Source organism: Arvicola amphibius, chromosome 3 (assembly GCF_903992535.2).
Source record: "Arvicola amphibius chromosome 3, mArvAmp1.2, whole genome shotgun sequence".
Taxonomy (NCBI): Eukaryota; Metazoa; Chordata; class Mammalia; order Rodentia; family Cricetidae; genus Arvicola; species Arvicola amphibius.
This window is the reverse complement of record NC_052049.1, coordinates 127,778,124-127,791,529: the sequence shown is the minus strand read 5'-3', so window position 1 is coordinate 127,791,529 and position 13,406 is coordinate 127,778,124. Positions and strand designations below refer to the sequence as shown.

The window sequence follows — 13,406 nt, the reverse complement described above, 5'->3', positions numbered from 1 at the left end:
TTCATATTGTACATCAGTAGAATAAAAGCTTTAAAAGGGCTCTGGCAAAATGGGTTAGCAGGTAAAAATCACTTGCCATGTGTGCCTGTTGTTCTGAGTTTGATCCTTAGAACTCACTGTGGAAGAAAAAAAAATTTCTGCAAGTTGTCCTGGCCTCTACAGATGAACTCTGTGTGTGTGTGTGTGTGTGTACATGTGTATGTACACACACAAACAAATGCCATTTCAAAAATCTTTAATAATTCTAGACACTGGCTTTGGGCTTTGAAGATCAGGAAAAACTAGGAGAGTCAGTTCAATCTGAGCCAGTGACTGCGATTTCCAAGGGTTGACCCGTGGTTTCCAGAAACTGGACTGAAGTTACCAGGTTTGATAGCAAGTATCTGAACCCACCAAAGCATTTCACTGGCTCTAGAAAATATTTTAGTCAACTATTTTCTGTTCTTAAATAAAACTTTATTAAACATTGTGACATGAATGTTAATCATGTTTTATTTGTACAGATTTTAGAACTAGACACCAAAAATGGAATTCCTTTTAGAGTTCAAGTGAAACAGTCTTTTTTTCTTTTCCCTTGGCATTTCAGAGTTATAGTGACTACTTTGTAAGTTTTAAGTCATTTTAGTTGTTAGTATATAAAATGGGTGTTAATGAATTAACTGGTAGGTATAAGGTGAAAAGAGACGCAAGTGTTTGAGGTGGGGTCTTACTATGTTTGTCCATGCTAGTCTCACAGATTCATGGTGAGGTAAACCTTACTCAGAGTTCCAAGTCCTAGGGCCCTAGGTGTGTGCTACCACTTCCTTGTCTTTCCCAGGTTTTGTCGTTCTGAAGCTTACTACTTCTGAGGAACAGAGGAAAGAAAAGTATCCCTAAGGATGGTGTCATCCTTTCCTGATCTGTATTTCAAAAGGCTTTGTGTTTTTGTTATATAATACTAATACCTACTTAGTGAAGTGGTTGGTGCTTATGTCTATGATACTACTAGCTATCTCTCTAACATGTTTCATGAATAGTTTTTTTGAATCTAAAGTGAATTTGGTTTTTCAGAAACCTTGCTTTTATATTGACATTTGTCATTCTTTTATAGTGTATTTTTTTTTCCTGTTGTTTTGGGGCAGTTGTGGATGAAAGTAGATAAATGTCTCATCACTCTGTAGTGTAAACATAGAATTTCTGTTGCTCCACTTATTAGATGTATGATCTTGAAGCAATTTTCTTTGTTAGCTACCTTAACTGAAGTGATTTTTCCTAGCCAGTGTGTTAGTACATGCCTGTAATGCCTGTACTAGAAAGGCTAAGGCAGGATTGAGAATCCGAGGCCAATTTGGGCCACCTTGTAAGACCCTGACTCAAAACAAAACACAAAACAATAAAATCCCTCACAAATGTTTTTTTCTTTGCTGTTGTCCGTAGTTTATCTGCTTTCCCAAGGCTCCATAAAGTACAATAATCTTTGGAAATGTATCAGTTATGTCTACAATACAGGTTGAATTGATGTGCTATTTAGCGAACAGACAGCAGTCTTTTTCGTCACGGTACTTAGCATTGTTTGGGAATAAACACTACCTCCTCTGATCTGGGTAGAAAAACACACACACCTAGTTTAAAGGAAAATATTGGCCTAGTATGAGCAATGACAAGTAGGTAGGAAAGATTAGGTAGAAGTGATATAGAATTTTATGTGAGAGAAAAATACTGGATATTCAGGGAACCTGCTAGTAATTTGGGCTTTTCCCCTAAAGATATAATGGGAATGGTTAGATAAAATCCTGAAGCATCTTTTAAAAAATTAGAACATAAAAGTGTTAGTAATACAGAATTGGATGGGAAGGCTCAACGAAGCCTGAATCTGGAGACAATAAGCCAAGACTCCCAGTCTGTAATACTAATCCAGAAGAGTTAGCTCCATGAAGAATGGAGCTAAGAAGGAGTACCAGGCCAGTGAAGTATGGTCAAATTTGATACACTACTTTTTGTGAAGCCTGGAGATTGACTTACATCAGTGAAGCGGCTTAGAAAATCTAAAGCTTAAAACTTGGGTTAAGATGATCACAAACTGTTATTGTCTCTTTTTCCCTAACAGCAGCAAATATAAATCTGACTAGGGAAAGAAAACTTAAGACCTCAAACTACTTATTTTACTCCCCCCAACTTTGTTTGCTTATTTACGTGTGTGTGTGCGTGTGTGTGCGCGCACGCATACAAAAGTGTATGTATGTGTCATGCATGTAGAGGTTAGAGAAAAACTTTCCAGCACTTGAATTCTAGGGAGTAAATGCAGATTTTCAGACCTTGATGGCAAGAGTCCTCCTTCCTTCTTAAGCCATCTTGCTGGCCCCTTCAGTTTTGTTTTCTTTTTTTTCTTTTATGGTTTATTTAACTTTTTATTTTATGTGCATTGGCGAGAAGGTGTCAGATTTCCTGCAACTGGATCTTCAGACAGTTGTGAGCTGCCATGTGGGTGCTGGGAATTGAACCTGGGTCCTCTGGAAGAACAGTCAGTGCTCTTAACCACAAAGCCATCTCTCCAGCCCCCTCAGTTTTGTTTTCTAATTAAACCTGCCAAACCAGGGACTTCAAATACTAGAATTGCCATAGACTAAATCAAGTGTGCTATCACTAGGAAAGATGAGTACAAACTGTCTTTCAGATGTCAAAGTCAATTTCTGTAACTGAAATGTAAAATAATGGTAACTTAGTGAATGAGTTTACAGTAAATGGGAGAAGACTTAAAAGTTAAAGCTAATAAAAGATGAAAAATACAGAAGAGGAGAGAATGAGAGATAGTCTTTGGGATGAGAGTTTTCCAGATTGGCAAAGTATCAGTGTCTATACTAATCTATCAATTCCCATGCAAAATAAATGCCTCTCCAATTGATTCTAAGATACTATTTTTCTCTCTCCCTCTGACTCTCTCCCTAGCTCCTCCCCTTCTTTCAAGGAGCCTTGCCTCAGACAACCCAGGCAAGGCTCCTAGTTTAACAAACACCTTTCTCACACTGGTGGACTGCCTGCTGTGGGGAGATGGAATAGAAAATGTTTTTGTTTTATTTTTTGTTTTTAAGACATGGGGTCTGTATGTAGTCCTGGCTAGCCTTGAACTTGCTATTTAGACCAAGCTGGCCTCAAACTCAGTGATCCCTCTGCCTCTTTCTCCTAAATATTGGTTATTAAAGGTGGTTGTCACAGGCACCCCTTAACTCCCTTTTTAGAGACAGGATATTGCTGTGTTGCTATAGCTGGCCATTCTCTTACCCCTGCCTTCAAGTGCTGGGATTAAAAGCAGGAGGTAACACGTGAAGCTTTTTTTTTTTTTTGGTAAACACTTAAAAATTATTTTGATTTTATGTGTAACTGTGCGTGGGTGTGTGCGTGGGTGTGTGTCTGTGTGTGTGTTGCTTATGAAAGCCAGAAGAGGGCATTGGATTTTCTAAAACAAGAGGTACAGAAAGGTTGTGATCTGCCATGTAGGTGATGGAATCAAGCCCCAGTTCTCTGAAGAGCAGCCAGTGCTTTTAAACACTGAGCCATGTCTTAAACTTCAGTTTTGTTTTGCTCAGAAAACATTTTAGCATGTCTAAATCAACGAAGCCTGAATCTGGAGAAAATAAGTCAAGACTCCCAGTCTGTAATACTAATCCAGAAGAGTTAGTTGGATAAAGAATGAAGCTAAGGAGTACCAGGCTAGTGACTTGAAGGGGAAAAAAAAATCCCAGCCCATGTTCATGGAACATGTTCATAAATAGTGTTTTATCTTAGTGAATAGGCAGATCTGGGAGCAACACAAGTTTGAAGTGTGTAGGTTTGCTTTGATGTTTTCCGCAATGATTAACAATAAATTGAATACCGCACAAAGCTTAGAACTGTGAAAAAATTAGTTAGAATAATAGATTAATAGAAGTTATATTTTATCAAAAATTGTACACAGACCTTACAGGGAATCATTTGTAGTGGAAAGAAATGTGAAGAGGCATTATTCAACTGTAGTTGTGTGTACATACATACATATACACAATACACACATATACTGTAGTACTTGTGAGTTCACAGATATAGCTTCTGTTGGGTGCTACTCAGCTCAGGCACTGTATTTCCTTTGTGCCTAGTGTCTCTTTCCAGTAACTTGCATATGACATAAAACTGACCTTAGGATTTGTGTGTTGTTCACCACTGTTGTGCTTTGAATGTAAAATGTCCCTTATTAGGTTCACATGTTTGTACACTTGGCCCCCAGCTGGTTTGCGAAGGTAGTGGAACCTTGCTGGAGGAAGTAATTCATTGAAGGTGGGCCTCGATGCCTTAAAACCTACCCCACTTCTTGCTCTCTGTTTTATCTGGAAGCAGTGTAACCAAACAACCTCCAGGTTCTGCTGCTTTCTCTTTCCTGCCTGCTGCTAGGTTTTCTCCCATGATGGGCTTTATCTTTCTGGAACTATAAGCTAATTTTTCTCCCTCAGTTGCTTTGTCAGGAAATTTGATTATACCAACAAGAAAATAACTAAGTCAACCATATATTACACATTAACATACAAAATATGAGCCGGGCGGTGGTGGCGCACGCCTTTAATCCCAGCACTCGGGAGGCAGAGGCAGGCGGATCTCTGTGAGTTCGAGGCCAGCCTGGTCTACAAGAGCTAGGTCCAGGACAGGCTCTAAAAAAAAGCTGCAGAGAAACCCTGTCTCGAAAAACCAAAAAAAAAAAAAAAAAATATGTATTTAATTGGCTTTATCAGCAACAAGTTCTTAGTATTCAAGTTTTCTAGTAGCCAAAAAGAACTGCTTAAAAAAAACTGGTAAAGTTTATTTCTCAGTAGTAGAGTGTTTGCTTGAAAAGCCAAAGATACTAGGTTTATAGCATGGCAAAGGGAAAAACTGAGTTAGAGAATTTTCGCTAATTCTGAATAGTATTGGTTTGTTGTTAAGATCAGATGAAAATGGTTTTATTTTGTACCTAGAGTTTGTATCTTTAATTTTTTTCATTTTATTGTATAATTAGGGTGTTTTACCTGTGTGATTGTACAACTGTGTACCATGTGTGTTCAGTGTCTTTGGAGATCAGAACAGGACATTGGATCCTCTGGGACTAGAGTTACAGATGAATGTGAACTGCCATGTGGGTGCCAGGAATCAAACCTAGTTCTCTGGAAGAGCAACCAGGTCTCTTAACTGCTAAGCCATGACTTCAGCTTAATTTTATATCTTTATTAAGCTTACATTTTTTTCTATATGTTGATTGAAGTTCCATTTATTCTTAACTTTTTAAAGCAACCATTTGACTAGGTTAGGGGAGGCATTTAAAGAGTAAATCCTGTGTTATAGTAGAACCACGTGTATATGTATAGAAACAAGCTAAATATTCATCTTCAAAGTACTGAGCAGTGAGTTATGTTTGGATCAGTGAGATGGCTCTTGCTGTCAAACATGACCATCTGAGTTTAATTTGGGTCCACATGGTAGAAGGAGAGAATTGATTCTAACAAGTTGTCCTGTAGCCTCCACACATATGCCATGGCACTCTCATTCCCACACACACCTTAAATAAATGTATTTAAAGAATATATGCTTGCTACCTCCCTAGCATTGTAACTATGTATTTTGTTTATGCAGTGCTGGGGATTGAACCTCAGGCTTCATGCATGCTGGGCAAATTCTCTACTGCCTGAGCTTGAGTAATGTTCCCAAACTTAAATTAGATTCTAATAAGTCTTCCAAATAGCCATTGTAGAGTCATGAGTAAACAGACCATTTAATAAATACAAATTAAAATCTATTTTGTTAGCTTAGGAAAGGTTCCAGCCTCCTGGTCTGGATGCTTTGCTATTTCTTTCTCTTATCCATAATGGCATTGAGTCACGTGAAAAAGAGAACCCCATGAGGGAATCTTCACATCTGTAAGCTCTGTCTCTGTGTATAAGAGAATAGAAACAGACTGACTTGGGCAGCTAGAGCATTGGGGCTTCTCATAGTCCAAAGCTAGATAGATATACTGCCATGCTTTGGGTATCAAGAGAAATGAAAATCTGTGGGGCAGTAATAGTCCCACATAGTTTTGGGACCCAGCAACACATTTATCTGGGTTTTGTATCTGACCCTAGTATTGGTATCTACAGCCTGACCTCCATGTGTACTGATCAAGCAGGTTTCAGTGTCATAGATAAAGTATAGGACAGGTGACATTGGAAGCAAACAGAATTAGTAGAGGAGGCTATGTGCAGTTCCAAAAGGTTGGGATCGTTGTCTTGGCTAGTAAAGTCTGTCCAAGTGGCTAATAAAATGTTCTCAGTGAAATGTGGGATGGGAGATTGAGTATTGAAACAAAACACTTAAATTGTATATTTCTTGTAAATGAAGCTTAACTTTAAATGGAAAGAAAAAAAATCCCAGACTTCCTCTGCCTGAAAATGTGAATGTATTCTTAAGTTCCTGTTCACTTTCCTACAGGATCTCCTGTAGCTTGGGTTGTTCTCCAACTTGGTTTATAGGCAGAGACAGCCTTCAACTCCTGGTTTTCTTTCCTCTCTACCTCCTCAGTGCTGGGGTTGCAGGAATACACCACTATACTTGTATTTGCCTAGGTAATTTTTAATAGTTCTTCGACTTCTAGGGGTTATATCACAAACTCCTTATGCCATCTTTACGAAATATACTAACTGGCTTTGGAGGCGCACACCTTTAATCACAGCATTCTGGAGGCAGAGAGGCAGGTGGATGGATCTTTGTTGAGTTCAAGGTCAACCAACCTGGACTTCATAGTGATTTCCAGTACAACCAGAGATAATATAACAGACCTTTTCTCTTCTCCCCCACCCCCCAAAAAAATCCCACAAAAACTGAAGAGAAGTAATTCAGACTGAGTTGGTACCTTAACTTTTCTGAAAACTTGTAGACCCTGCAAAGTGGGGAAAGTAAAATCTCTGAGAGGGAAAAATAGTCAGAGGAATCGAGTATTGAAAAAGACAGTTTGGGAGAAGGTCAGCCTGGTATGCAGAGCAAGTTCCAGGAAAGCCAAGTCTACACAGAGAAACCATGCCTTGGAACCCCCTCCCCTCAAAAGAAAAAAAGATAGTTTGTTCTTGGCTAGAGAGACTTTGTATTTTAGAATAACTCTTTACTAATGCAGAAATATAAGACTTGACATAACACTGTCAGATGGCCAAAGAGTTCAATCTAGTTGTATATATGTGGACCATATAAGTGTCCTTCAGCATAGGGCTTATTCAGTATATTACAGTATGTACATACAAAGATGAAACACTGTGCAGATACGTATTGATTGACAAATGTGTTGAAGGAGCGGCGGGGCTGTGTCCTGCCACCCGGCTAGCTTTGCCCAAAATAATTACACGGAAACTGTATTCTTTTAAATACTGCCTGGCCCCTGGCCCGTTATCTGTAGCTTCTTATTGATTGATTCTCATATCTTGCTTTAACCCATATTTAGTAATTTATGTAGCACCACGAGGGGTGGCTTACCAGGAGAGGTCTTAACCTGCATCCATTTCGGAGAGGAGAAGCATGGCGACCGCTCACTATGGTGACTGCATATGGCGGCTGCCTGAAGCGTCTCCCCACCCCTGCTACCCAGCATTCTGTTCTGTCTACTCCGCCTACCTAATTTTCTGTTCTCTTAAAGGGCCAAGGCAGTTTTCTTTATTAATTAACCAATGAAAGTAACATAGACAGATAACTCTCCTCCATCACAAATGTCTGCTAAATATTGCTTAGTGAAGAAATGAATGCTGTATGTACACCAAAGAATGTGGTACACTATAGATATATCTGTGTGGCTGTGTATGTATGAAATTTTGTCTAGAATGTTAACTAAAGTATGGAGAGTCCACTAATTCCGTGTTGTAATTTAGGGTAGCCAAAGTTTGTCTTTATTAACATGATTTTTCTTTTTAGGAAAGGATGTTTAGGTCTTTACAAATTTGTGTTTAGTGTATTCTTTCTCCTTCCTATATAAAATTTGAACTTATGTTTCTCAGGTAAAATTTATAAGACAAAATATTTTTGATTTTGCTAGATTTTTTTCTCATTATCTGAATCACATTGTTTTAGGTGTCAGTAATTCACATAATGTGTATTTACTTTATGTGAATTACTGACAACTTTAAATGTATGAGTTTCCTTTTAACATGTTGACATTTTGATTTCTTGAGAAATACTATAGTTAAAGTACTTAAAAAGATACTTATTAATCTTAGAAGAATCATGATTTGTTCTTGGATGAGTGAATTTTCTATAGAAACATTTATTTCTATACTTTCCATAAATGCTTAAGAAAACCTTCATTAAAAAATACTGGAAACCTGGATTGGTGAGATCACTCAGCAGATAAAGGTGCTTGCTGCAAAGTTGGAATACCTAAATTAGATACCCTAGGACCCACATGGTAAAATGAGAGAACTGACTCTACAAGCTCCCCCCCACCAATCACCCTAATAAACACTTGTGTAATTAAGGAATTTAAAAAATACTGGAAATCTTGGTTGAGATGTCTCAGTGGGTAGTGCCTGGTGAGCATCAATACCTGAGTTCAGATCCTCAGTACCTACATTGAAAGAACAAGAACTTGGGTGTGATGATGCATATCTATAACCATAGTGCTAGTAGGCAGAGACTGGTATCCCTGAAGCTTGCTGTCCAGTCTGTTCAGCCGAAATGGTAAGCTCCAGGTTCAATAAGAAATTCTGTCTCAAAAAACAAAGCAGAAAGCAAACAATAACCAAAGTTTACCTTTGGCCTATACACATATTAAAGGAGCTTGCACGCTTAACAAACATAATAGTAATTACAGCCTTGGGTAAAGCTAAAAACATAATTGAGTAGATTCTTTATTAATATCATAGCTGGTTTTATTGATTTACAAATTGAAAATATTTATTTACTTGTTTTCCTTTTTAAATACTAAGATATTTCAGGCCGTGTGTAGTGGTACATGCCTTTAATTCCAGCACTTGGGAGGCAGAGGCAGGAGAGTCTGTGAGATCCAGCAAGAGCTACATAGTGGGCCCTGTCTTGAAAAAACAAAACCAGAAAGACATTTCAGAGGACTGGGGACCACGACTCAGTTGGGAAACATTTTCCTTGGCATTTACCATTATCATCCACGAAGTAGTTCACCATTTGCTCTATAGGCATATAATTTATGTGATGTAATTGTTTTAAGATACACTGTTTCATTTCTTCTCCTTTTTCAGTATGTTAAAGAAATATTCAGAGGAATTTGTGGAAAGCAAGCATTGTATACAGTGAGACATATAATCATTGCCTCTTATAAAATAGTTTATTACTAAAGTAAATTCCATTTGTATAAAATACAGCCTAATTTTAAAATAGCATTACTCTTCACAGATAATAGTGGTTGTAGCCCAGCTTTTATCCTAAAATTTTAGTTACAGTTGTGTTAAATGCTAATTGCTTAACCTTCCAAGGTGCCTACTTAAAAACAAATTTAAAAGAAAAGCCAAAAGTAACCTCACATGCACATCCTCTGTTTGCTGTCATTTATCCATTTTCCTGTCTTGACCAGAATGGGTTTGATCTTGGTTTATTTTAGTTTAGTTAATTGATCTTTCCTTACAGGAAGTCAGGTTTTGGTTTTTTTTTTTTTTTTTTTTGGGAGAGCTCTTATTGTGCTATTTGCTGGGCTCTCATCCTTTCTGTTTAAATAATGCAGGTACTTTGATGGAAACCTGGAGAAGCTCTTTGCTGAGTGTCATGTAATTAATCCAAGTAAAAAGTCTCGAACACGCCAGATGAATACAAGGTCATCAGCACAGGATATGCCTTGTCAGATCTGCTACTTGAACTACCCTAACTCGGTGAGTACCTGGTAGTTTAAGGCTAGCACTATGTCAGAGGGTAAATCAACTTCCATTACTTAAACAAAGGACAGTCTGAAAGCCTGGGACCAGTAACTATTTTTGTAGCCCATTAGTAGGTTGAAGAATAAGGAAAGGAAAAGGAATGTTCTAGTTCTCTTCCCGTTCCCGTAGTGTTTGTTTTTCAGACTTGTCCAAGTTGTCATTGATTCTTTCTGGAGTTTATTTTACCACCATTTGGAGACTGTGTAATAGATCAACAGTTTATAAACTTTTTTTTATACAGCTTAAAATAGAATCAAAATTTATTGTTTCAAATAGTCAAAATCCTTATACATTTTTTAGAGTACTTTCAGGACTTCATATTCCTCACTATACTAATCTAGTCTGATATAGATTCTTAAAAATGGCAAGTGGGGGGGTAGAATTAGAACAGAATAGAACCAAATAATAGGTATTTCTCTTTAAAATGTCAAAGTTTTATTGAGTAATCATAGGAAAATTATGTTTGTAGTGTAAAGATGTTCAGTTGCTTAGAATTCAGCTTTGAATATATTTTTATAGATGAGAAATTATTTAACTCTATAATAATTATGACCATCATGCTGATATTTTCAGCATGATATTTAATAGACCGATTTTCTTGTAGTTGGGTAGTTATCAGGTGTTTTCTGTTGAAGATTTCTCATTGTTAGTGTTAGAATTTTAGATACGTCTCTCCAAAGGAGTTTATTTGAAAGGTGCTAACTTGTTCAAATGATCAGTTATTCTTTAAAGTTAGCAAAATAGAATGATCGGTGAACTACTTTAGTAGGAAAAGTGTGGAACTACATTTCTGAGTTCTCAAGTTCTAGCTGTGGCTTAAACTGAATGTTTTTTTTTTTTTTTTTTTTTTGGAAATGATCTATGAGTTTCACTTAGGTTGCAGTTTTATCTTCTGGCTTGGATCTCCTTCCCATCTTTCCAGCCTGTGAGCTGTATTACTTTCCTTTCCTTAAACATAATCCTAGTGTATTTGTACAGTCACTGTCTTTTGGAATTCATCAAACTCAGGTTTTAACACTTTTATTACCTTTTATGATTCTTTTTGCCAGTTTAGATTTATACCATATCTGTACTAGTACTAGTTTCTGTAAACTTGTAGTACTAACATCCAAATAATTTGTCCCAGTTTATAGATGGCTTTCTTATTCTTCTGTCCTTTTCCTCTGTTTCAGTATAGCCAATTTCTCCTTCATTGAAATCTTTACTCTAATTTTAGAGCTAGTTGCTATGAATATCAGTTACATCTTCAGTGACCTTGATATTGTCTAAAAGTCTTAACATAAATTTGACCAGAATAAGTAGGTACTTTGAGACAGCAGATAAATTATACTATAGTACCATGTTGGAAGCAGGAACCTGGGTTTTATTTTTCTTTCTCAATCTCTCTTTTTTAAACATTCCATTTGTTTATTTACTCTGTATGTGAGTGGGAATGTGTGTGGAGATCAGAGGACATTTTGTGGAAATTGGTTCTCACCTTCCTTCATGTGGGTTCTGTCATCTTTGACAGCCAGAGCCTTTTCCCCCTTCACCATTGACTCAGCTCGGTTCTTTCTTTGTTGCTGTGACCATGTGCTTTAGCAGGAAACAACTTCGGGGGGGGGGGGGTGTGAACTTACTTTTTGCTCATGGTTAAAGGATACAGTCCTTCATAGCAGGGAAGGTGTGGTTATGGGGATGGAATGTTAGACTTTTGGTTATATTGTCTCTACAGTCAAGAAGCAGATTGCTGGCTTTCTCCTTCCCTCTTTTAATTATCGTGAGTCCCCAGGCAGAGGAATGGTGTTCCATCTGCTTCAGGGTGGATCTTTTTCCTTGGTTAATCCTTTTTGGAAACATCTTCATAAGCAAGCATTAGGGATGCTTCTAGAGATACTAAATTCAGTCAGGTTGTTGATGAAGATTAACACCCCTTGTGAACTTGACACTTGTGAACTTGGTCACATTAGACTGCAATACAATGTAAGTTCACAGTCTTTTGCTGTGACAGAATACCCCAGATAACCAACCTGAGGAGAAACCATTTGCATTGGTTCATGTTTTCAGAGGCTTCAATTCTTGGTTTATCTTAGGGCCTGTGGGTAGAACAGACTTCATGATGCTGATCATGCTGGAGTGAAGCCAAGCCACTCAGCTTGGAGGACTTAGAGCAGAGGGAGAGGACTGGGCCGAAGACCCAGTTTTTCTTTTACGGGGACATTCTGCATTTATAGTTATTTGACTTAACTTCCAACTAAACTAAGGCTTACCCTTAAAGGTTCTGTAACTTCCGAGCAACCTCACAAACTGGGGATCTAAGTCTTCAACATACACGTTTTGGGGACATTTAAGATTCAAACCACAGCAGAGACAATTCATTTATGGATCTAGCACATCCATAGGAATTGATAACTGAGGGTGTGATTAAAAAAAAAGTCAGGAAAATAAAGAAGAAAATAGAAACTAAAGGAAGGTAAGAAGAGTGCTAAAGACTTAAGAACCTGAAGTTAGGGGGTTAAAGGTGACCTCGGAGAGTTATTTTAAGTTGTGTGGTTAGTTTAAAGAGTGGAAACAGCTAATGTTATGAACTATCTAACACAGTTACTTTCTTATCATTTCTAGATTAGTATACACAGATAATTGCTTTTGTTCAGTTTTAACAGTGTCACCAGAAACCTTCATGGAACCTTATTAATGTGTTGAGAGATTTCTCTCTTAAGAAGCATGTTTATTTGGACTCTCTGTCAGACATTTGCAATTTCCTCTTATTCATACAAATGTTCAGTACCTTATCTTTCTAGAAAGCAGTTTTACTATTATACACTGTCACATGAATAAAGGCGTGTGTTCTGAAGAATTTGTTGTTTTCATTTTTAGAGAAAGGTCTTACTCCGTGTCTCAGGTTGACCTTAAACTCATGATCTTCCTGTTCAGTTTCCTGTGTACCAAGGTTAGAGGCACACATTAACACACCTGACCTAAATAAATGTTTCTGAAAGCTTACTTTGGGAGAGCGGGTCTCACTTTGAATTTACTAAGATTTAGGATAGAGCACTGGGTCAGTTCTCAACAGCACTACTTTGTTGGCACCTAACTCAGGAATTTTTTAATCTTGACTATGCTTGCTTATTTTGAGTTAAAACAGCTTCAAATGTAGGTGAAGATCCTGTGACCCTCAAATGCTGTGACTGTAGGCATATTCCACCACACTTGGCCTTTTATCTGTCATTTTACTAGAAATGTAACATGTTTTAATATTTAAGAATCAAGATATAGCTGGGTGGTGGTGGTTCACGCCTTTAATCCAAGCACTTGGGAGGCAGAGAGTTTGAGTTCAAGGCCATCCTGTGTCCCTGACAGCTAGTTCTATACAAAGAAAACCTGTAGGGGCAGGGGTGTAGTGGCTGGAAAATTGTTAAATAGAGTCCCATTGCCATGTTGAATCGTCCATTTAGAATTTTGATGCTTCTGGCATTAAGCACCAACATTGCTTGAAAAAATCTGGTCTAGGTCTGCTCCTCCTTTTGAAATAAGTTGTAGATTTATTTATGT

The 13,406-nt window shown here is 37.6% G+C and overlaps 1 protein-coding gene across 1 annotated transcript in view; it reads left to right on the top strand.

Moving 5' to 3' along the window:
- Positions 1-13,406, top strand: part of Arih1 (ariadne RBR E3 ubiquitin protein ligase 1) — a 96,154-nt gene that overhangs the window by 33,167 nt on the left and 49,581 nt on the right. The window contains exon 3 of the mRNA XM_038321609.2: positions 9,686-9,830. Within this exon, the coding sequence (XP_038177537.1) occupies positions 9,686-9,830 (145 nt within the window). The remainder of the gene's footprint in view (positions 1-9,685; positions 9,831-13,406) is intronic.